The sequence below is a fragment of the Dendronephthya gigantea genome, unplaced genomic scaffold (genome assembly GCF_004324835.1).
Source record: "Dendronephthya gigantea isolate DGI-Jeju-01 unplaced genomic scaffold, DenGig_1.0 000005F, whole genome shotgun sequence".
Classification (NCBI taxonomy): Eukaryota; Metazoa; Cnidaria; class Anthozoa; order Malacalcyonacea; family Nephtheidae; genus Dendronephthya; species Dendronephthya gigantea.
This window is the reverse complement of record NW_021163015.1, coordinates 193,186-219,055: the sequence shown is the minus strand read 5'-3', so window position 1 is coordinate 219,055 and position 25,870 is coordinate 193,186. Positions and strand designations below refer to the sequence as shown.

Below are 25,870 nucleotides of genomic sequence, written 5' to 3'. Positions count from 1 at the left end.
AGATAAACATATTGGCTTCCAAGAACGTTACGTTTGTAGGGTTTTTGAATCGTAAACAGAACAATGCATGAAAACCCGGTACTTTAGTGATAGTTAACGAGAACACCATAATTATATTATAGATATATATCAATTTTTTAAAACTGTTGATTAAAACCATAGTTTGAACAATCATAAGAAGTGTTCAGCACTACAAGAGCTAGTGATGGTGGACAACTGTGTGGTAATGCACTCGCAGTACAACAGCTTTACTTATAAGTAATAACGCTATTTTGAGATTGAGAAAAAATAGACAATTTAAACTGAAATCCTAACTGATAACTGATTGTACTGGTACTATAAAGTTTGTGTGTGTTTCCAGGGTAACGAAGGAGCGCAGAAATAGCTTGCCTGCAATTTAGCCAATTTCGCCATGCCAGCTGCATGCCGAGTTTTTTGTATTTCTTATAAGGTGACGCAGCTGATTCTCTTACTTTCCTCAATCAAACGGAGTTCGCTGCCAAGGGTAGGACAATGATGTTTATGGAACCAATTGTGCAACATATTGTAAAGGAGCTTTGTGGTACAACAACTGTCATCATTCCAACCTCACAGACCTGTACCTGAAATGGCACAGGTGGCACCCTAGCATCCTTTATTCAATGAAAAGGACAGAGATGAAAATTCGTCCTAACTAGTTTAAAGAAAAGGACTAGCTTTAGCAGGGACATATGCATATTTACTGGCAAAAACATCAAATTTGTTGATTGCTTTAATTGTTAACAGAATAATGCATGCAAATCAATTTGTGATTGTTTACAACTATCATTCTAGTCGGTCGTAATAATTAAAGGCTGTTTTCATCTGAGTCCGGTTATCCAAGATTCAAGGGACAATTTTTGAATTTTTAAGTCTTTATGAAACCTAAAAAGCACATGCTATGCGATTGTTCGGGTGACAGCACGACTGCAAGGATCATTTTGTACCCCCCCCCCCCTTTCAACACTTCAAAATCGTTTCACGCTTCGTTAAATCTCGGCTAAACGGGATCATGTAAACAGCCCCAAACTAAAAGGTATATTACACGTTTGAAACTGCTGATTAGAATGGTTTCTGAACTATCAGAAGAGGTCAGAATGGCAAGCATGACTGCGACTTCCTTATTTTTACGTGGCCCAGGCCGCAATTGACATCTGGTGATTACTATGCGGTTCCTTTCTTTCCAAGAAAGTAAAGGTTAATTTTTACCTCCACTCTTCAATTGATTTTACAGCCAGTTGCGAAAAAAATGCCTATGGTTTGTCTTCCTTTCCAATATAAATCTAACGAAAAAGTTGGAGGTCATGATCAGTCTAACAGTTTCAATCCATAAGTATTTTGCAAATAGTACGACCCCGTTTTTGGCATCTTACAACGTATAATTCACGAACGAACGAAGCTCGCCTGAAAATCAATTTGTGGAGATTTGTTCCTCTACTAATAATTAACGAATCTACATCAGAAAATCACATTTTACACAATTTTTACTCAGTGATATTCACTGAGACTGAGGCGAATCATTATTCCAGCATAATTATAAAGGTCATCGCAAGGTGATCCAGTGCCACAAAATTACAATTAATGAAAAATTGAAGGGAAACAAGACTTAGTCTTCCTAATCGATTCTGGATATTTTTTCTCTGAGAATATCTAATAAACGCGAGAAAAAGGTTATTCATTGAACCTAGAAAGAAAAATACGAGATAAAAACGAAAGAGGCCTAGCCACAGATTAACAACCAGATGTCTCTCTTTTGACTAAAAAACGTGAGCAATTCTTACTGCGCATCGCCTGCTGCGCATGTTTAGCAAGTAACTAGAGCCTTCCATTTCGGCATTTCGCTTATTTCAAAATGGATTTACAAAAGATTAATGATGTTATCAGCACTGAAACACCTCATATCAATTAAATTTATTTATATTCATCACTCAATTTCACCACACGACGTCTAACAGCCATCCTATTGTCTAAAATGAAATTACGTGAAACTTTATATCGAGAGTCAGCGATCGGAGATGTACGTTTCCAAAACATCAAGGATCAATTTGACTCTTTAGAAGATTTCTGATTACTCAGTGGCACAAGTCATAGTTATAACACACAGTTTTAACACCGCTTTCATTCAAGAGGCTTATCTTGGACGTTCTCATTGTTCCATTTGATATCAGCGATCAGGTAAAATTATTTCATTGCTTTGATGTTAGTAAAATATAGCATGGAAAAGAGTAGAAAACTGCTAGTGCTGCACTACATGCTGGGAGTTAGACAACAAAGAACAACAGCATTTGTACTTCAATAACGCAGTAGATTTGCTTTAGACCGCCCCTGCTTCATTCAGATACCAGGGATTCATAGAAAATCTCAACTGTATTATCATGAGGAGCCGAAACACGTCATTACTATAGATGTCGTTCGCACCTACTCATGTATAATGATATTTGGGGTTAGAACGTAGCTAAATTAGGTTCTGAAATCCCACAATCCCGACCATGCAACATGGATTACCTCATGCTGCAACATCTTCTTTAAGGGTCTTTAAATCGCAGCTCTCGTATCTCTCAAAAGGCTAAAATCTATCGCGCATGTAGATGTGTTATAAAATTTAGTGGAAACAAAGGACGGTCATGTCACGACCATAAATTATGTTATGAAAACTATGGCTGTATTCCTGATGACCTATATAATCTCATTAAAATAATTATTGGACATATAATCAAAGAATAGCGAGAGATATGCATGTCACTTAAGAATATAGAAGGATGATCATCGATACTAACAGCAGCTTTTAAAATTTCAGCACTGCAGGCTACCCATAAAACATACGATAGCATGCAATTAGTTATTAGTAAACGTCGGATGAAATTGTACCAAGCCATTAGTTTAAACCATTAATAAATATTTACTGCATGTAATGTGTGAAAACGATTAAGACTAAGAAAATTGCATATTTTTGGCACATTTTAATAGAATGTGTGAGACGTAAAATGATATGTTTGAAAAGGAATTAAGATCTTTAGCCGGACAAAAATGAACAGTTGTTTATTTATATAACCTTGCCCGGTTAAAGATTCACGATATGTAATGTGTAAATCATATCAGGTTGTAATCGTGGACTTAAAATTTCAGGCCTAAAAATTTGACGACAATCGCTTCAGTGAAGTCTCGTGACGGTTTGTTTCGGAAATGCCATAAAACTTCAACAGTGCTTCTAAATAATTATTGCAATAACATGTGTCGCATACATTGTGTTTGTATCCATTTAAATTATACTAGTGCAGTACGCCTGTATAAACAAAGTCCCGCGTCCACACGATGCCAGAAGAATTTGAAAACGCAAGAATATTTTTTCGATCACCCGTACCGTCAACACGTATCCGGCGTTATCGACCACTGAAAAGGGAAGAATCTAAAAACGCTCTCAAGAGTAAAGGAAGTTAAAAGCGACGGCTGAGCGGATACGTGTAGACGGCTTTGCCGGATAAATAGGGACTTTACGATTCACGACGTGGCCATGCAGCTTGACGACGTGCTTGGAAAAGACACATCACACGCGAGACAATAGGTATGCATAAATTGTGGTCCCACGACCGCGTTGTCTTCTCACGACGCGCCTTAAAATCAGGCATTTTCCCAGCCTCTCCATGACATGAAAGCAACGGTTTCATAGCTTGTAGGAAGCTGCGATAACAGCTAGACATCGGAGGTTCTTAGCACAATTGAGACGTTTGTATGAATATTTAAAAGTCCTGGCAGCATAATAATTTGTCGTAGCTTATTTCTAGCAAAATAATTGACAAGCGTCGTCGAGCTAACTGCGTCGTAGATCGTAAACTCCCAAATTTGAAAACGATGACTTCACGTATCAAAAAGCTTCCATATTAACCAAGCTTGTTTCAAGTCTTAGTGGCTTTTGCTCAAGTTTGCATTCCTACATTAGTGTCAAATGAGTCTTCTTTAGCTTATTTTCATCGTGAGTGAAATCTTCGGCAATCCTTTCAGAATTTGCGGAGAATTATGCCCAAATTGTCGGAGTATGGTTACACACATTTTTTATACACGACATGAATTTAATTAATAGATACTCGACAACAATAATATTTAGGAGCGAATTGAAGTTAATGAATTCACGGCAACCAGGTATATAATCCATCGTAATTATTGCGACTCTGGTTTTATTAAATGAAAGTAATTAATCAGATCACCCCTGATGAAGACACTAGACCGGAATGTCGAAACGTTGGGTCGTGAAAGTTAATCTTTGTGTGGTGATCACTATCATTTAAAAAAACCAGGGTCGCAATAATTACGATGGAATATTTAGGAGTTCAAGCTTGTTGTGTGTCGAAACAAAGTTCTCATTCTTGTTTTTTGCTTCGGTTTTGGTAGATGTTTGTTTTTAATTTAACATCCCACAAGTGACACGCAGGTGGAAAACATGAAGGTGTCTTCCGAGATCAAATAACCTATTTTAACGAAGAAATATTTTTGCGTTTTCAAATTCTACTGGATCGTGCAGACGTAGCCAAAGGCGCTGCCTAATATAAAATGTGCTTAGTTTGACTAATGGTCGTGTTTCTTGGTTGAGAAGGCGGCGTCGTGGGTGAAGTGACAAATAAAACGCTTTCGTCTTTTTATTTTTGATATAAGGAACACTATCCTGCTAAATTTTTAGATTTAAGTCTTCTATTTAAGTCACGTTTGATAAGTTCGCCGGAATCTTGCATTGCGAGAACGAAATACATTATTTTCAATAACCGATAGTGTGTGCCATAGAAAGTATCAATCTTCTTCTGCGCATACATTCTACACTACATTATTAGGACATTATAATCAGTATTATATAATTAGGACAGGGCATTATTAGGACATATTATTAGCATTTTATTAGCATAATATACATTATACTCTAAATGCATCAATATATTCCTTAGTGGGAAAAACATGCGTGTGAGACATGTGCATGTTTATACCTAATATAACTCTAAAACCAGACCACGATTGAACCTTACGATGTATAGACTTCAGCTAAGACTACTTTCCCTCACCCGAAAGACGCTTTCAAGATAAAAAATATCATTTCGCGAGAAAAATATCATGCGTGATCGTGAAAAACCAGTTTTGGAACTTTTTTGAAAACATATTCCTGACTAACATCATAAATTATATTCTACTAACGGTTATCATCGTCTATGAATTTTCAACAGTTAATTTTAATAATTTATCGCGTTTTAACCATCTAAGAAGACAAAAGATAGATATATGCTCATGCGCGAAGTGAGTATGATTAGCGAGTGATAAGTATACCGTCTCTCTTAAAGTGGGAGAATTTATTGAAATCTATAATTGCACTGATGAAGGCCCGGGTTAAGGGACCGAAAGCTTTGCAGCATTAAACATTTACGTGGTGTACCTACAAGCTAATTTAGAGTATAATTCAATGTCACCATACCAAATTACAAGAATATTCACTGCTGTTATTATAAAGAGTATGTGTACACATGTCGTGTTAAATATTTGGGCCCACAGTAATGGGACCAGGGTGGCCAGATTTTGGCATTTTTATGCTAGATTCGGTGATTCGGTCGGATGTAAAAATCAGACCCACTTGATTTTAATAATTACAATTGCAAAATGTATTCTAGGAGGGGGCAACCTAACATGATATGAGCAGTTTGCTTATAAAATATTCATATTATGGTCACACTACTTGGGACGAGGATGTCACCAGGTCTAACTTAATTTCGTCAAGGTCAGCAGTCAATTACTTCAAGACTTTCGAGTAAACAACCGAAAAATAGTGGGTTAAATAAATGATTATACAAATATAGTTAATTGCTTTGTTTAGAATTATTTCTAAACGCATGCAGTAAGCTGTATTTTAACAAGTACGATCGTACTATTGGACCAGGAACTGGTGAAGTATATAGATTCAATCTTTTTAGTCGTTTTTTATGTATATGTATGCTGGGCAAAGCCTAAACAAATAAATAAAAAATAAGTAATGCCCTAGAGAGAAACGCATTTAACGCAATGGTCCTATAGTCATGCATGAATATATATTGTGTACAAAACAAAGGAAATACACGACCTTCTGGCTTGAACTCATAGTATATGAATATTAATAATATTAAAATTTGCCTCCCGCCACAATCTGACATGGCTTGCAAATCTTCTGAAGAATATAAGCACAAACAATTTAGCTCCGTAAGTCGATAGAGAATAACGTTTAAGATAGTTGTGTGAATTTTATCACGATCTGGTGCGAAATGACGGAGCCTTAGCCATTTGAACTTGCTTCAGTTATGCATACTAATATTGAATATAATCTATACGGATTACTACGCTACAATTTTGAGTTGCTTCTAAATTTCTTTAAAATAAAAAAATCAAAATTATAACTCCGTTAATCGATGGGGAATATCGCTAAGGATAGTTGTGCGAAGTTTAATTGCGATCTGATGCGAATTGACGGAGCCTTAGGCTTTTTTAAAGAGCGTCACCCGGGACTCCTTTTGGTAAAGAAGGTCAGCAAAATTTAGAAGGTATGTAAAACTAATTGAAACTGGGTTCCTAACACTAAAGGCTGACTTCATGTCACGTCCGCGTCGTAGATTTTGTGTATCCTAAGGTCCTTAATATTGGTCGGAGAGTGGTCTATATAAGTGATATTGTTTATTTTCTACCCCTAAAGACGACTGAGAATGTTTAGCGTAGGGATGTTTAGCTACTTTATAGCTTATTCTCGGCACGTAATTTAGTCTTTGTAACTGCAGGTTTACGAAATATTAAATTATCTGTATCTACCTAATGGCATGAATAATAATGATCGAAGCTTCTGGTAATGGTGCAAATAATTAAATGAAACATTATATCGCGATGACAGATCGGAATGTCATAGATTTTTAATTATTTTTCAGATCTTTTATCACTCACTGGTAAGGTCGGTAAGGTAGCTGCGTCTGTTTCAGAAGCGTTTTGTGGGAAATAACGTCGTTGAATGTGATATGAGGTAAGTTTACATTCTACTTTAATTTTCACGGAAAAGACTACGACAGCTAAGACGGCAAATCAATGTTTGTATATTTATATAACGCAGTCGAAATGGACTTGTAATTGCTTCAGAGCGTTTCTGTTGTTCATCGTCGAAAATCTCCGTTGCAATCCCATTAGTAACAAAACGTTGCAAGAAAAATAAATTGTGCGTTGTATAGCATATAGTTTTGCTGATTTAACGACATCCGTTTCAGCCATAAATATAACACAGAAGTGAGAACCTGCTTCGGAATTAATTCAACACATATTAACAACATAAATATTTGGTATTTGAGTGTATTTGCTGAGAAATCATAACGCATATTGTGTATAAATTCATTCATTTCATTCTGAAAACCTAATGTTATAAGAAACAAAATATTTCAAGTCTTGTATGCACGCTCTAGCATGTCCTGACCCGAGCGACCTCGACTCTAAGGTTTGACTATCTATATCGTAAACAGTGGATTGCCATTTAGTGTATGTTAAAGATAAGACAAAACACTACTTGGAACTGGAGTAATGTTTGTACTGATTTTCATATCAAAACTGCAATCCTATAAGTATTCAGTATTTTTTTCTTGTTTTTTTATCGTACGAAAACACCTTTCTCGTATAGCGCAATAAACATGCTTCGTTTTAAACTGCTGGTAATTAATGTCCTGATCTCATGGATCTCAATTGTTTCTCCTGAAAAAAAGGTCAGATAATCTCGATGTTAATTATTTTATTATTAATTTTGTTATTTGTTATCTCATCTTTGTTCCTTTCAATTTAATTCACTAAACAACTTAAGTTGTTTCTCTCGAATCATCCAAGCGAAATCAAAATTAAAATTTTAACGTATCTTGACAGATTGTAGACATTCAAACAGGTTATGATCCTGGCTCGTGTACCAAGAAGGAACGTGGTTTGCTAACATTGATCAAAGATCGTTCAAACAATGATAAACTGTTAATTTGCAAGGAAGAAAATGGAGTTTATGCCTGGAAAACAACGGACGGTACTTGCTCTATGTGTATTGTCAGTGATGTTGCGAAATTGTCTGCAAATTGCAGAAACTTTATTTAGTTTTTCGAGCGCCAAACTGAATATCCACTTCGTTTCTAGGTTCCAGTCCCTCTGGCGAATATTTCAATCCTGGCTACGACTGTACAGATATTTTGAATAAGAATTTTGAGTCCCGAGATGGTTTTTACTGGATAAATTTGAATCGAGGTGCTCCCAAGAGGGTTGGTAAATTTATTATTGGTCCTTTTTATAATTCGATCCCGAAGTTTTGATATATTCAGCTGGTTCTAGCCGATGCATTTCTTTTGTAAGTGGAATAGTTTACATCAGAAATCCGACGGGCAGAATTGAATATATAAATATTCCTCCCCCCCGTCAATTATCGTTCTAGTTACGCCCTAGATCAAGCAGTGATGTCTTCTGCAAATTCTTAATCGCTCATTTTTACCGCAGGTTTATTGTGACATGACAACAGATGGAGGAGGATTTGCGCTGATTGGTAAACTCAACAGTTCTGTAACATGGACAGTTCCGTCCAAAAATACAACAGTTGATCCATTTGGTAAATCTCAGTGGTCCAGTGATCTCGGTGACGCTCCAGTTCTTGATTTCAGAATACAAATATCAACCACGGAAAACTTAGCTAAAGCAAATGCTCACTGGTAATAATAGATTAAATTAATTTTATTGTCTGTTGAAAATCTAATATCAAATCTCCAAACTGCTTTAAGTCACATACCACCACGGTACATCAAGAAAATACCCTCATAAGAAATCTGTCAAGCTAAAATCAAATTATTCTATCGCTTGAGTTTTCAATATTCCAGTAACTGATTATTTATACACTAACCATTTTTCTAGACCAAAACATCTTCCTAAAAATTGTTCCTTACATTGGCAGGTCCTACAGACTGCGAAATATTCGTCCTCTTAAAAATATCATGATTGTTAATCACGGGGGTTGTGGAGCAACATCACCAGGCATTGGTGACATCGCTTATGTCAAAGATCTCCGGACTGAGAAAATTGTCGCGACAAAATTCCGTTGTTCTCGGTTTGGAATGCATCAACATTCTTTTCTTAAAATCGGATGGGTTGGTGTTTGTTGGACTCTTTTCAGTTTGTTTTACAATTAATTTTTGGTTGAATCACTCGTTTCAGTATGCTTTGGTGTTTTAGCGTGACGACAAACAAACTCTGAATAATTGTCTCATCAAATGTGGTATAACAGTCAAATGTCTGATAAAGGGCTTTCGTCGAGCACATGTAAGAATTACTTATGCTTTCTCTCCTGACGAAGGCGATTGGATGGAGATATCCTGAATCTTTCTTGCAGTTGCTATGCCACATATAATGAGAAGTTTTTCGACGATGCATGAAGAGGTCCTGAAAAATATATTCTCTCAATTACATTTACCATTTGCTTTAAGGCGATGATGAACGAATGCTTCGAAAAACAATGTCCTCTTGGTTTTGCTTTTCATCAAATGTTTAATATCCAAACAGACTCGTCAGGATCTTTCAGGTAAAACGGAACCAATACCCGTCACCATTTAAGTTAAATGAAGAGTAATACACACCATGTACGCCCTTTAGTACCTAATGTATATTACCAGGCGGTTTGTTTTATCTGTTATTGTATCGTCCATTTATATGCTTTCAATGGTTGTTCTAGTTGATAGCTTATTAAAGATGTTAACATCGTTAAGGTTATCACAATGCAAAGATAGCCCGCTATTTAGATAAATAGAGTATTTTTAACTAAACTAGGCGAATGTTTGTTTTTTTAAATAATCACAAGTTACGTAAGTGGCGTAACTAGAACGATAATTGGGGGGATTGTTTATTTATTTGTATTCAATTCTTCCCGACGGATTTCTTTTGTAAGTAATTACAATAGAAATCTGTCGGGCAGAACTGAATATATGAATATACAACCCCCCAATTATTATTCTAGTTACGTCTCTGATCCCAAGTTTTTCTATATTACCAGCTACAGTGTTGTTAGCGATACATCAGGAATCCGTCACAATTCAACCGCATTTATTGGCTGCGACAAGGGAGTGGTAGGTCAATAAATTTGCTGACATTGACACAACTAGAATAATCTGAAAATACATTGAGAAAGTATTATGGCCATTATGTATAATTATATTGGATTGAGAAAGTCATTTATCTCTTAATCCAAAAGAAATTTGTCACATATGTATACGAATTACTAGCTTCGATCTCGATTTTCAGTGTTGTAGCTGTTTTAGTCCGCCGGGCAGCACAGACGATCTCTGTGGCACGGATTGTCAAGCAAAACCTGGCGCAAATGTGGTAAAGAATGTTTATTCATGGTTCTGGGTGAGGACATCTTCACCAAAGAAAGTTTGGAACAAATGCATGGATTATAAAGTTTCCGAAGCTGAGGGAGACGAGGTCTGGTACAAGTTGATTGGTCAAAACGTTGTCCCCAAGAGAGTAAGTCCGTTTCTTTTTTAAACGCGACCCTGCATGCAGCGACGTTTTCGTGTAAATCTATATAAAAGCCATCTACCCCCAGTCTTTAGACATGCATGCAGTCCGTTTTAAAGGTCATCGAGATGCTATTAGGGTGTATATACTTATTATAATAAAATTTATTATACCTATAGTTTACTTTTCTCTCTAGGGTCGTTGTTCAACAAACGAGCCGCGTTTAAATGATGGAGTAAGTAATATTATATATCGTTGCAATCTTATGTCCGCTATGTCCAATCACAATACCCGGATCTACTTGCTAATCTCCGAGCGGAACGAGTACCCTGGTTGTCTCTACGCGTCGGCTCGGAGAGTCTGAAATGAATATGAACTGTATTGTTTATGTTCAGAAGCAAAGCCTTCAGAAGCTTTATATTGAAGACTGGCACGTGCGCGGCACGCCGGAGTTAACGCCAGAACAGGCATCTTGTTAATACTTACGTCGCCATTTAAGATAACTTTTGCTCGTATCTTCGGTCAACAAAAATATTCTGGCATTACTTTTTTTTAGATTATAGTTATTCCGGATAACAGAAATGTCCCAGAGGTCACAGGAATATTCAAATTTCGAGAAGATAATCAAAAACTTTATGTAAGGTCAAATAATAGCTGGAATATGATAGCAGAAGAAAAGGTAGGTATAGTTATAATATTTAAAAGCAACTATAAATATCTTTTTTAGTGTATTGTCTGAATCTTTAAATACCTCATTTAAGACCTTCTCTTGCTTCTAGATTCTAACTGAAGTTAATGTTGCCGTCGCTAAACTTACATCACGTTTGGATAAATTGAATCGGAGAGTGGAAACAAAAGGTTCCTATGCATTAATGTTATAACGCACCCTTAAATTAGATCTGCAACTATGCTATAGTGCATTCTCCAACTAAAACTCAGCAGAACGTTTGCTAATTTTGATAGCGAGTTGCGCTGGCTTGTATCGAACCGGAGCAAGAATGGACGGAGTCTACACAATAGATCCCGATGGTCAGGGATCGTTTCAAGTGAGATGTGATATGACCACAGAAAGAGGAGGCTGGACCGTGTTTCAAAGAAGACAAGATGGAAATAAAAAATTCTGCCTTCGATGGTCAAACTATAAAGCAGGCTTTGGTGATCTTAACGGCGAGTTCTGGTTAGGCCTTGATAAAATACATCGTTTGTGGAAATCTGGCCAAAATGTTTTAAGAGTTGATTTGATGGATTTCAATGGCGCTGAACGTTACGCTAAATATGGAAAGTTTAGTGTGGCTGATGAATCAGACAAATACAGATTGAATATTGGAAATTATTCAGGTAAATCAAACCCTGGGATAGATTTTGACATTTTTTTTTAATCGTACATAATAGCAGGTGTGCAGTGATTACACGAATCACGCTAATTTCAACAAAAATATTTGTTATATCAAGTCATTTAAGAACTATAAATCACGCAGTTTATATAACGCATAGGAAGATTTTAAACATCATATTTCATGGTTGTACTCTGGTTTTCACAGCTAATAACACCACCACTAGTTTTTGCATTGACCATATTATTTTTATGCATTTTGATTCTTCTTAATAATTCGTTTGATTATTTTCGTCAGCAAAAAACGAGGAGGTAATCAAGCGATTCATACAAAAGAATTATTTTGGATTTCTCTCTGTGCTACTGTTGGGGCACAATGCAAGATTATTACACATTTTGTCATTACGATTTGTTAAAGAACTTCATATTTGTTAATGAAACGAAGGATAACTAAGAATGGCTTAAAAAGATTCTCTATTTCATATGAATATGTCTAGCAATTTAACAAAACGCTTGACCACTAAAAACAGCATAACCAGGTGTCAATTGGGACGCAAGTCCTGTTCCTTTCCTCTGTCAGTGGCGTAGCCAGCCTGACGATTTTGTCCCGCTATGTAAATTTCGAGTTATTATAATTATTCATATCTTTAGAAATTCATTGTTTTCGCAGTCAATGAATACCAAAATATTAGCATAAGAATGGCTTAAAAATATTCTCTATTTCGTATGAATATGTCTAGCAATTTCACAAAACGCTTTGAGCACTAAAAACAGCATTGCCAGAAAATTGACCGAGCAGTTGATAAAATTACAGACCTTCAAGATGATTTAGAGCTCCCCCGATTGACAAATACAGCAGGTTTTCATACGCGTGAATGAACGCAATCCAATCGATACCATGCAGATTAACCGTTTAGAGATTGAGTAAACCAAACTGGGAAAATTGCAGGAAAGGCAGGCAATTTTCGTTTGCTTCGTCGAATTGAACCTACGTCGATGCGATTTAAGGGCAATATCTTCACCGCTACTGCCATACTTTGGATTTCATCATGCAAAATTTAAAAAATAATATTACCTTTTGGTCTAATTTTTTTTCCATTGAGGAGTTTTATTGTATTTCTTAAAAGGTAACGCAGGTGATTCTCTGGCTTATCACAATAAAATGCAGTTCACTACCAAGGATAGCGACAATGATAGGTATCGTAGTAATTGTGCTACGAGACACAATGGAGCTTGGTGGTACAAATCTTGTCATCAGTCTAACCTCAATGGCCTGCACCTGGGTGCAGGTCAGAATGATTTCAGCGGAATAAGATGGAACAGCTGGCACTATAATTCTATGAAAAAGACAGAGATGAAAATTCGTCCAAACCAGTTCTAAGAAAAGGACGAGCTTTAGCAGGGACATCATAAATATATTTACTGACTGGCAAGAATATCGAGTGTGTTGATTTTTCTAGTTGTAAACAGAAAAATGCACGCAAATCAATTTGTGATTGTTTACTATCATTCTAATCGCAAAAAATACTCTATTGATATAATAACGGTATAATAACAGACCTAAGTCAGTGATGGTTACTAGGGATGCAAAAATTCAAACCGGTTTACATTAACTCGGTTATCCGATATTCAAAGAATTGTAAAATAACTTTGAGCAAGTAGTCTTTATAAAACCAAGTTGCAAGAATATCGTAACGTTTAGGGATGTTTAAAGCGACTGCCAGAGATAATATTTTTTACTTATTTCAATGCCTCAAAGTCATTTCACGCCCATGGTTTGATCTCGAGTATCCGGGATCATAAATTCCTAACCAAATGAATAATACGTTTGAAACTTTTGACTAAAAAAGGTAAAAAAAAGGTATAACTATATAAAAAGGTAAAATTTTGTAGTTGTGACGGTAGAGATTTTTAATGTCTGAGCCCTGAATAAATATATTTAATATTCATTTTTTGTAAACTTACGTTTTGATTGATCGATTTGTGTACCACGATAGGGTATAGCATCGCGTCAATCTTTGTATACAAACTACGCTCTTCGAGCTCGGTCTGTTTAAAAAAACCTCGAAGCGATGTTTCTCGGTAAAGACCTAATAAGAAGTTATTCATATAAATCATACGATCTTATTCAGCGTTTTCGACGTCAGGCTCATTGGCAGTGCTTGTTAGAAAAAGAGAAAATGCAGTATACTTGCTCTTATCAACAACTGCACTTCAACAATTCAATGTTTTCACCATGCAGAATTCTCGTATTGATGCATTTGATACTATATCATGCAATGGGTGATTTAATATTTAGCCCGCGCCTAGAATGACAGCCATTTTAATACAAGCCTGCGATTCACATAGGAATTAGGAAAGCGGTATACTCCATGAATGTAGGCCGTTTTTGTGACATCGCTGGGCATTTTAAGACACTGGTCTTGACGGATTACGACTAGTGTAAAACGTTTGCCTGATAAATAAACTTTTGTCGAGCTTACGTGAAGTTTTAGACAACACGAACGGCATGAGCAATGTCAAAAGACTGGGTCAAGGATTGTGATTGGTGAAAAACAAAAACTTTACTTCCGGTCAACGTACGTGTTGTCAAAAACGTTACTTGCTTGAGTTCATTAATGCTTTATTAGATTTATTATGATAATAGAGAGGTTAAGATACCCGTAAAAGAGAGAAACACTGATGGAAATTCATTGAACAAAATAAGGCTATCCGTACCCGTACACCGGAACCGGGGTATCTTAACCTCTCTATTTATTAACATCATAATTACCAAAAAGCTAATGCATAGAAGTACCGATTATCAATATTGGACCACGTTTTACTCAGTCTATATTAAACTGAGAGGTGTTTAAAACGGCGCTTTCTAACTTGGAAAGTTATTTGATGATGTGCATAGTTCATAAACAAGCACGATAATGGTGTTTTTCCAATGGTCGACATGTCATGTATAACAGGGTTCGCCAGTGGATTGTGCTTATATGCGTCTAAAATGCTAGTAAAGCCCATCGCATACGAGAGCTATCAGCTGAGCTAACGACCTCGCGAGGCAGTTAGCTCAGCCCGGCCCGTCCACACACGAGAGAACCTTGCCTCTCGAGACGAATTACTCACGAAAACTATCCGCACACGAGAGAAACTTGCTGAACTAACAGCCTCGTGAGGTATTTATTTAGCTCAGTTGATAGCTCTCGTGTTTGGCGGGCTTAAGAGTTTGCCTGATTGCTATCAGCCAGCGCTCTTCGAAAACACATACGTATTGCGCAAGATTTGACAGCGCTTAAACACGTAAGAAATCATTTGCTTGTGTCCATATTGATGAATGAAAAATAATGTACGGAACTTGTTCTCGGTTATCATGAAGTAATGAAATATACCTGCGTGCCTAATTTTGAGAAACGTCATAGGCAGGACTCGCAATAACAGCCACTGGCAAATCCCTCGCGGAAAGGAACGCTTTTTGTCCGTTTCAACCTAGTCAAAATAACTTTCCGCTTCGCTTTTTACAAACTAAACTATTTTTATCTTCTATATTTTACCAACAGCTATAAGCTTAATTACTCAATTAAGTATTTATGAGCAATTATGATTACTTTATCGCAAGAGACAAATAATATATTAGCTTCGTTTTTATTTTATTGAAAGTGTAGGAGTACGTGGTGTAGTGAGACTATTATGTGGACTATACAGAGAAAGGCGGTTGAGAAGGAGGATTTAAGATCAAAATGGTTTGTTCCATATTTTTGCTTCAGATATTTTTATGTGCGTTACAACAGGTATATGGTTTAAACCCGCCGCACACAGCTGAGCTAAAGACCTCGTGTAGCTGTTAACTCATGTTTTTCAGGCTGAGCTAACTGCCTCGCGAAATCGTTAGCACACTTGATAGCTCTTGTTTGCGGCGGGCTTAATGTCTAAAGTGCATTAGTCGATAAGTGCATTATTCAACGAGTATGACATCGCCATAAAAATGATAAAATATTTAACGTCTAGTCGTTGATATATAAAAGTAACAGAATAAAATTTTCCGCACGTCATGTGTACTGCAGTAATGCACAGCGGACGCTACAGCTTTCAGAAGACAAAAATGTTGCGGCCTTCTCCTGCTACTCGTTCGTGATTTTGTCTTTTGTTTTCTTTCCGCGCAAGACATGAAACCAGAAATTATTACTGCACACATGCGCTTGCTCATTAAAATGAATAGAGTATAAATATATTCATAACTAGCATAATTACGCCCAGATCTGCTGACTTATACCTGCTTTGTTGATTGCATGTAAGCGTCATTTCAGCGACTGCTTGTCGAAGAAAGCACAGCTAGTTGACGACCTCGTAAAATCATGTTCAAAGAAATAATCTTGATCTTACTGATAATCAAAATTTCACGTATCTCTTCACAGTAATGTTCTTCCGGGATTTTTATTACTATTAGAAACGGTAATATCTCGGTTGCTTTTTTTAGTTAAAACGAATCGGGTTCCAAGTGTTGGAGAACTTTTTCCTGTGAATATTTCCTTTTCCTTACCATTTTTGCTACTTTTAGGAGGTCCGTCTTTACGTCCAGAAGAAATCATGTCAAATCATACCGTCAACTACGGAATTCTCCCGATAGAATGTTACGAACTCTGCCAAAAGGAACCGAAATGTGTTGGATTCAACTACAGAGACAAGATCAATGTTGTGAACTGCCAACTCACCAACATCACTGGAAAGGGAAATCGCGTTGAAACAACGGAAGAAGGGGAATGGATACTAATGAACGATAATAAAGCGGTATGTATTGGCAAAGTTACTGTTTATAAAGAGCTTGTGTGCAGAGAATATATAACGGATAAGTCGTAAAATTAAACCCTTAACTTAGGCAGCAAAAAAAACTCATCCAGACGACGAACGTCTAGCTAAACTTTCATGTTTTACTCGTCATACGTACTCCAGCGCACTTCATGCAATCATTTCAAAAGGTCTCTTTACACAAATCGAATTTTGTTGGATCATATTCCCTTCTGATTGATGTTTTATAGTCTGTTAAGTGTCTTGTATATGGGCAGCAAAGCACTTAAGCTAACGCAGTTCTGCTTTATGAATTACTCACTATATTCCATACGTCAGAGGTTAATTTGATACAAAATAATTGGATTGTGTGAACAAACCCTAAAATCATTCCCTTTTAGGAAAGAAGCGAGGACGAGAAGAGCAAAAATGACACTTCAGGTATTATCAAGGAAGGACAATTGAAGTAAAACTTTCTCTCACTTCCTCCGCTTAGCCACTTACACACGTATTATCATACGTTATTATTTATTTAAAACTAATTCACAGCCTTTTATTCCCTAACAGCCCATACATGTGTGGAACCGTCATGTCTAACGAACGACGTCATAGCGTCAAATAAGCGATGCTTTCCGCTGTCGCGTTCTTTCTACATTCGTACACGCACGTAAAACATAAAATCATTAATTTTTTAAATGATATTTATGAAATCAACGATTAAATGTATAAATACATAGGGTTGGATTCTGTTGAAGATTTCGTGCGTTTTTTCTGCAATAAAAAAAATTATATAACAACTTTGACGGTTCTTTTTATTCCAACTGTCTTACGATTCTCTACTGATTCCTTCGTAAACCGATTGTTACGTTTATAAAATATGCTGAAGTACACTGCTGCTCAGTGTGCCTAAGAATTTTCTATTCATATACATGCCAATTCAACTCTCTCTAAAGACTGGAACAGTCAAATAGTTTCAATTGCCAACAACGTCAGTTTCCAGGGGGATATCGCATGTCGATCTTATTCTTTGATATTTTACAATTCTTTAGCTAGAAGCTGCGCCCATCTGTACGGATTAGGAGAGAGGGAAGATCGTATTTATACCATCAATCCTGACAACCAGGGATCGTTCAAAGTCAGATGTAATATGAGCACAGACGGTGGAGGCTTGACCGTGTTCCAAAGAAGACAAGATGGAAGTCAAGATTTCTACCTTGGATGGTCAGACTATAAAGCAGGCTTTGGTGATCTTAACGGCGAGTTCTGGTTGGGTCTTGATAAAATACATCGTTTGTCCAAATCTGGCCAAAATGATCTAAGAGTTGATTTGATGGATTTCAATGGCGCTGAACGTTACGCTAAATATGGAAAGTTTAGTGTGGCTGATGAATCAGACAAATACAGATTGAATATTAGAAATTATTCAGGTAAATCAAACCCTGGGATAGATTTTGACATTTTCATTTATTCGTACATAATAGCAGGTATGCAGTGATTACACGAATCCCGCAAAAAATAATTCAACAAAAATATTTGTCTATATCAAGTCATTTAATTAAGAACTATAAATCACGCAGTTTATATAACGCATAGGAAGATTTTAAACATCGTATTTCATGGTTGTACGCTGGTTTTCACAGCTAATAACACCACCACTAGTTTTTGCATTCACCATATTAATTTTTATGCATTTTAATTATTTTTAATAATTCGTTTGATTATTTTCATGAGCAAAAAACGAGGAGGTAATCAACTAGCGATTCATAAAAATTAATTATTTTGGATTTCTCTCTGTGCTACTTTTGGGGCACAATGCAAGATTATTACACATTTTGTCATTACGATTTGTTAAAGTTGAACTTTATATTTGTTAATAAAAAGAAGGATAACTAAGAATGGCTTAAAAAGATTCTCTATTTCATATGAATATGTCTAGCAATTTGACAAAACGCTTTGACCACTAATAGCAGCATGGCCAGAAAATTGACCGAGCGGTTGATAAAATTACAGACCTTCAAGATGATTATTTTAGAGCTCCTCCGATTGACAAAAGCAGGTTTTCATACGCGGAAATGAACGCAATCCAATTGATACCGTGCAGATTAGCCGTTTAGAGATGGAGTAAACCAACTGACTTTCCATTGAGAAGTTCTATTGTATTTCTAAAAAGGTGACGCAGGTGATTCCCTTGATTATCACAATCAAATGCAGTTCACTACCAAGGATAGCGACAATGATGCTCGAGATTATGAGAATTGTGCTACGAGCTTCAAAGGTGCTTGGTGGTACGAAAGCTGTTTTTATTCTAACGTCAATGGCTTATACCTGGGTGCAGGTCAGAATGATTTCAGGGGAATAATATGGAGGAGTTGGCACTATTATTCTATGAAAAAGACAGAGATGAAAATTCGTCCAAACCAGTTCTAAGAAAACGGACGAGCTTTAGCAGGGACATAAACATATTTACTGGCAAGAACATACAGTGTGTTGATTTTTCTAATTGTTAACAGAATAATGCACGCAAATCAATTTGTGACTGTTTACTATCATTCTAGTAGAAAAAAAATACTCTATTGGTATAATAACGGTATAATAACAGTAATACCTAAGTCAGTAATAATTACTAAGGATGGAAAAATTGAGAATTGTTTACATTATTACTCGGTTATCCGATATTCAAAGAATGGCTATCTGTAAAACAAGGAACGGGGAATCGGGGAAAGGAATGAGGAAAGGAACGGGGAACGGTAAAACAAGGAATGAGAAAAGCCGGAATCTGTAAAACAAGGAATGAGAAAAGCCGGAATCTGTAAAACCAGGAATGAGAAAAGCCGGAATCTGTAAAACCAGGAATGGGAAAAGCCGGAATCTGTAAAACCAGGAATGGGAAAAGCCGGAATCTGTAAAACCAGGAATGGGAAAAGCCGGAATCTGTAAAACAAGGAATGAGAAAAGCCGGAATCTGTAAAACAAGGAATGAGAAAAGCCGGAATCTGTAAAACAAGGAATGAGAAAAGCCGGAATCTGTAAAACAAGGAATGAGAAAAGCCGGAATCTGTAAAACCAGGAACGGGAAAAGCCGGAATCTGTAAAACCTGGAATGGAAAAAGTTTGTAACTAAATTAGTTACAATTTCCGCGCGTAATACAAAATATGCTAATTTGACATGGCTATATTTTCCGTATTTTACCAAATAATTTTGCTTGTAAGTAAAATTGTATAGAAAATGAAAATATTTTAGTGCATTTTGTACCTTAATTAACTCAGATTATAATTAAACAGTTACCATTCTCACCCAAGGTTTTAATGACTGGAGGCTGATTAAAAATATACAATAATAATCTGTAAGTAATTAACAGTTGCAATTAATTAAAATCTTGGCTCTTTGAGAACAACTTTGTGTTGGGATGGAATTTTGGAATATATCCTATTGTTGTTTACATACTGTAGAGTAGATTTATATTAAGTAGCAGCAAATACAATATACTGGTAATATTCCAAAATTTAACAACAAATCTCAATTCTTTTATCAGTTATATGGAACATAAACTGAATTATTTTGTGGAGGAAGGATTGAAGGAATATATAATACATATATAATTATGCAAACAACAATTAATTTTGCTGCACTTAATACATTATTTTGCACTAGCTATATAGTCATAGTTCATAGTAAAAGCTTTTCATATTGAATTATGCTAGCCTAGAAAACCACAGCTAGGTTTTCCCTACACAATTTCTAAAGCATTTTTATTTGAATAAATTATTTGTAAAAGTAAATGCTGGTTGGAAATTATACTTTTCTAAACAAGACCTAGGATATATATTCCAAAATTCCATCCCAACACAAAGCTGTTTTTTAAAGAGCCAAGATTTTAATTAATTGCAACTGTTAGTTACTTACAGATTATTATTGTATATTTTTAATCAGCCTCCAGTGATTAAAACCTTGTGTGAGAATGGTAACTGTTTATAATCTGAGTTAATTAAGGTACAAAATGCACTAAAATATTTTCATTTTCTATACAATTTTACTTACAAGCAAAATTATATTATATTTGGGACAACAAAAGTGTAGTGCATTGTTCAGGGGTAATCTGATTTAATAATGATAAGCTGTTACCATGAACTATGACAAATATATATTGCAAAATAAGCTTAACATGTATGTATTAAATGGAGCAAAATTGTTGTTCGCATAGATTTATACTGATATATTAGGTAGTTGTAAATACAATGAACTGAATATAGAAAAAATAAAATATATTGTGTATTTAATGAAGTTGTTCTTGCATATTTTATATCATGCAGTATGCAATTCATATGAAAATTTGGAAATTCAAATTTGGATCCAAAAAGTTTTCATTTAATTCCAACCAAACATTATTCAATTTCAATAGCAATGTAGATATTAAACGGTAGATAGAAACGCGCAAAGCTCCACTTTGTAGGTTTATGAATAAGACCAAATCAACAAATTTAACTGTTTGCAAACTAACCTTGTCAGTCCTTGTGATCGTTTCATCGTTTGTATAATTATATATGTATTATAAATTCCTTCCCCCACAAAAGAATGCAGTTTATGTTCCATATAACAGATAAAAGAATTAAGCGTACTTGAATTAGTGGAAATGCTAAGTTTGGCTGCGAAATTTGGTAAAATACGGAAAATATAGCCATGTCAAATTAGCATATTTTGTATTACGCGCGGAAATTGTAACTAATTTAGTTACAAACTTTTTCCATTTCAGGTTTTACAGATTCCGGCTTTTCCCGTTCCTGGTTTTACAGATTCCGGCTTTTCTCATTCCTTGTTTTACAGATTCCGGCTTTTCCCATTCCTAGTTTTACAGATTCCGGCTTTAATACTGTATAAACTTATCTACAAAACGCTTTCTGTATCAATACATGAACATGTGTTTGCCGCCATCTTATTTTCCTCCACTCTCTCTATCCCTCGTTACCCTTAAATATCCATACCTATCTGTGAGACTGTGACGTCCTTATTAAAGTGCCCATGTCATAAAATTGGAATTTAGATTTTTAGAATCTTTGTTTGAAATGAGTTAGTAAGTTCTAAATCAAAACTGAAATTGGATTTTTATTTTTCGAGTTATTGCCATCTAAACATTGATTTTGGTGGAATGAAAACTCTGAAAACCGCGCAAATAAGACTGGTGCGAAACAAGGTGTTTGACGTCACAATAGGAACTCGTTCGACGCGACAACTTAGTAACTCTATTGCATAGAGTAATAAGTAGAGGCTAACTGCGCAAAAAAGTGGTTGTTCTTACTTAACAGACAATTCTGTATAAAGTGACTCATATATTATCAAAATGTGTTGTGAAATGGCTTTAATAATTGTACGTTCCTGGCAACAGTCGTGCAATAATTGCAAATACGCCATGAGTCATGACCAATTGAGTCACTGTGTTGTAAACACGTTAGGCAGTGTTTCAGTTAACAGATAAAGGTTCGGTAAATAACGTCTCAAAAGATGCGAGTGCGCACATTTTAGTAAAGACAGCTAAAGAATGTTGGTAAAAAGATGCCATAATAAAAGCGAAATGTACTGGGTTATATTTATATACACATGATTTGATATGTTTCTTTTGCGCGAGACGTGTTAGATTTCTCAGTTAATATTGATAACTCTAAGTCTCTCATTGAACTATTTTTTTTCAAAGCGCATGGGAACTCCACTCATACTCTAGCTCAGTTGATTTGTAATGAAGATAAACCAGATAATCATTCGTGACTTAACTACACATAAACACATTGTAAAAATACCGGCACTCATGAGCCACAGGAAAACCTCAATCGTAATGCTATTAATATGATATTTATATACGGCAGTAAAATGTATTAGGGGTCCGCGTCCGCCTTTATCTACACCCGGGTGTACTGTATGTGCGCGATTACGAATGACGTCAACTAAGACGAAACTTTAGAATTAAGTTAAGTACAATTGCCAGATTACTAACATAGAATCTATTTGTAATTTGAATACTGTATATCTAGCGTAATGATATTATGTTCTGGGGTCACGGAAAGCAAGTCGCGCAATCAAGATCATAAGAAAACATTTGCTATTTACTGACGCCTACGATCAAGTCTTCGTTGTAGTTTCGATGCCATGATCGTTGCACGATTGCTCCAATTCGCGATACCTTTTAAGCTTATCATCGGCATCTGGTTCGTTAATGGACCCTTAATGTATGGTCCGAAGTGTTCTTACTGCCTGACAAGGCTGATATTGACCCGCGTTCATGGTCTTAACTTTTGTTCTTTCTTAGTATTGCATTGGCAGGAAAACATTCTAATCGGTGTTATTTCTTTGGTAACTTCTCAATAGCTAAACTTGATGAAGACATATTTCTGCCACGTTTAATAACCGAATTTAGCTATCATAAAGTCGCTTCTCTTGTACTACATACTATTATTTATCTAAAGGCGCAATATGCGAGTTCCTATTGTGACGTATTAGTTACCAGTTTCCGACTGTCGCGGATTTCAAAAACTTTTGCCGTTAAAATTTGAAATTTTCAAACTTTATCGCTTTATTTCTCCGCGAAAACAAACTCAATTTCAAATGTGATTACTATTTTCGTAATCTACGTTTCACGGCAATTCTAATAAGATAAATTCCAATTTTATGACATGGGCACTTTAACGCTGAACACTACATCTCTCCCCAAGTTTAGACATAAAACAAATAAATCATCCCCGTTCAATAAAATAAAATAAAAGTGCCATACAGCACAACACAACACAACCATACTTAAACAATAGATGTCACTGTTCCGTTGTTTATATAATAGTATATATATATATATATATATATATATATATATATATATATATATATATATATATATATATATATATATATATATATATATACAACTTATCTTTATTCGTCTTCATCAGTTCCCATGTCATAGTCCGCATGCCACTGCGGGGGATTTCGATGTCTTCCCCTCTGCTCCCGCCTTTGATCCTGCACTTCGTTCTCATTCTGCCGTTCCTCCGCTATTTCCAATGGCACTTCTTCCTCTTGTTGTATCAAGACACCTCCCTCTTGATTACCGACTTGATCCTCGCCATCCCCATCTGGTAACATGTCATCAATACCGATCTGTTCCTCTCCAACTGTTTCTCCATCGCTTTCCGGATCCGAAAAGTCATTGGGCGTAACTTTGTCCTTACCTCGTCCTACCTTTAGCTTTTTAAACCAAGACGTATCTCGTGTAACCACTTTGTGCGTTGGGTCTTCTCGTCCAACTACCAACGTACTGCCTTTCTTACTTAAGACAGTGTATGGTTGTGGATCGTAACATGGGACTAGTTTTCCTTCTCTTTCATTTTTCAGCAGCACTTTATCACCAGGTGCAATTGGACTGACTTTAACGTACTGCTTTTGGTCAGCGTATTTCTTTGCGGTTGCTTTTTTATTTGCATCACGATCCCTCCTGGTTTTACAGTTTCCGGCTTTTCCCATTCCTGGTTTTACAGATTCCGGCTTTTCCCATTCCTGGTTTTACAGATTCCGGCTTTTCTCATTCCTGGTTTTACAGATTCCGGCTTTTCCCATTCCTGGTTTTACAGATTCCGGCTTTTCTCATTCCTGGTTTTACAGATTCCGGCTTTTCTCATTCCTGGTTTTACAGATTCCGGCTTTTCCCATTCCTGGTTTTACAGATTCCGGCTTTTCCCATTCCTGGTTTTACAGATTCCGGCTTTTCCCATTCCTGGTTTTACAGATTCCGGCTTTTCCCATTCCTTGTTTTACAGATTCCGGCTTTTCTCATTCCTTGTTTTACAGATTCCGGCTCTTCTCATTCTTTGTTTTACCGTTCCCCGTTCCTTTCCTCATTCCTTTCCCCGATTCCCCGTTCCTTGTTTTACACATAGCCTTCAAAGAATTGTAAAATAACTTTGAGGTATTAAAAGTGGTCTTTAAAAAACCAAGTTGCAAGAACATTCTAATTTCGGGATGTTTAAGCAAAGTTATTAGAAAATACATGGTTTGGCCACTAGTTGGAAGTACAAGACAACTCATTATCTATGTTACTGTGCAGGTTTATGCAAAAAATGGTTCCTTATCCGTCACATGTACACCTATTGTATTTTTACCCCTATTATCACCCCTATAGGGCATTCAGTCTTTCCTAGTGGGGCTTATAGATCCCCCACAGGAGGAAAGCATAAGGCCTTAATGAGTCTTTTGGGATGTACAACAGTACAGTATGCTAATCCGGAGTACTTCACCCCCATGACCCATTCTCCCACACAAAGAATTTGCATCAGTTGTGTCTGATTTTAGCTCATGATCATAGTATGTTTCTCAAGAGCAATTGAATCATTAATCTCGAGTATCCGAGATCATAAAACCCAACCAAATGAATAGGTTTGAAACTTTTGACTAAAACACAAAGAGCGTGCGTGATTTTGTCTTTTTTTTCTTTTCCCGAAAGACATCAAACCAGAAATTATTACTGCACACATGCGCTTGCTCATTGCAATGAATAGAGTATAAATATATTCATAACTAGCATAATTACGCCCAGATCTGCTGACTTATAACCTGCTTTGTTGATTGCATGTAAGCGTCATTTCAGCGACTGCTTGTCGAAGTAAGCACAGTTGACGACCTCGTGAAATCATGTTTAAGAAAATAACCTTGATCTTACTGATAATCAAAATTGCACGTATCTCTTCACAGAAATGTTCTTCGGGAATTTTTATTACTATTAGAAAAGGTATTGCCTCGGTTGCTTTTTCTTAGTTAAAACGAATCGGGTTCCTAGTAATGGAGAACTTTTTCCTTTGAAAATTCCTCTCATCTCTAACCATTTTTGCTACTTTTTTAGGAGGTTCGTCTTTACCTCCAGAAGAAATCATATCAAATCATACCGTCAACTATAGAATTCTGCCGATAGAATGTTACGAGCTCTGCCAAAAGGAAACGAAATGTGTTGGACTTCAACTACAGAGACAAGATAAATGTTGTAAACTGTCAACTGACCAACATCACTGGAAAGGGAAGTCACGCTGAAACAACGGAAGAAGGGGAATGGATACTAATGAACGATAATAAAGCGGTATGTAAAAGAAATTTTAAATTTGCAAAGTTACTGTTTATAAGAGTTTATATGGAGAGAATATATACAGGATAAGTCGTAAAATTAAACTTTTGACTTACGCAGGATAAAAACTAACCCAGACGACGAACATTTAGTTAAA

General features: G+C 36.1%; 2 protein-coding genes across 4 annotated transcripts in view; both read left to right on the top strand.

The window, feature by feature from the left end:
* Positions 1–2,027: 2,027 nt before the first annotated feature.
* LOC114516313 overlaps positions 2,028–25,870 on the top strand; it is a 94,680-nt gene continuing 70,837 nt past the window's right edge. The window contains exons 1-15 of one of the 3 annotated variants that reach the window (XM_028535747.1): positions 2,028–2,193; positions 6,936–7,027; positions 7,670–7,751; positions 7,906–8,053; positions 8,161–8,282; positions 8,515–8,723; positions 8,963–9,155; positions 9,492–9,586; positions 10,055–10,127; positions 10,303–10,527; positions 10,718–10,756; positions 11,078–11,200; positions 11,301–11,379; positions 11,485–11,859; positions 12,982–13,851. In XM_028535747.1, coding sequence (XP_028391548.1) covers positions 7,023–7,027; positions 7,670–7,751; positions 7,906–8,053; positions 8,161–8,282; positions 8,515–8,723; positions 8,963–9,155; positions 9,492–9,586; positions 10,055–10,127; positions 10,303–10,527; positions 10,718–10,756; positions 11,078–11,200; positions 11,301–11,379; positions 11,485–11,859; positions 12,982–13,235 — 2,022 coding nt within the window. In that variant the 5' untranslated portion in view covers positions 2,028–2,193; positions 6,936–7,022 and the 3' untranslated portion in view covers positions 13,236–13,851. Of the gene's footprint in view, positions 2,194–3,511; positions 3,581–6,935; positions 7,028–7,669; positions 7,752–7,905; positions 8,054–8,160; positions 8,283–8,514; positions 8,724–8,962; positions 9,156–9,491; positions 9,587–10,054; positions 10,128–10,302; positions 10,528–10,717; positions 10,757–11,077; positions 11,201–11,300; positions 11,380–11,484; positions 11,860–12,981; positions 13,852–25,870 lie in introns of those variants that run through there. The other 2 variants (XM_028535748.1, XM_028535749.1) reach the window with 2 other exon arrangements.
* LOC114516310 overlaps positions 6,478–25,870 on the top strand; it is a 42,278-nt gene continuing 22,885 nt past the window's right edge. The window contains exon 1 of the mRNA XM_028535744.1: positions 6,478–6,560. The gene's annotated coding sequence lies outside the window, so the exon portion shown is untranslated. The remainder of the gene's footprint in view (positions 6,561–25,870) is intronic.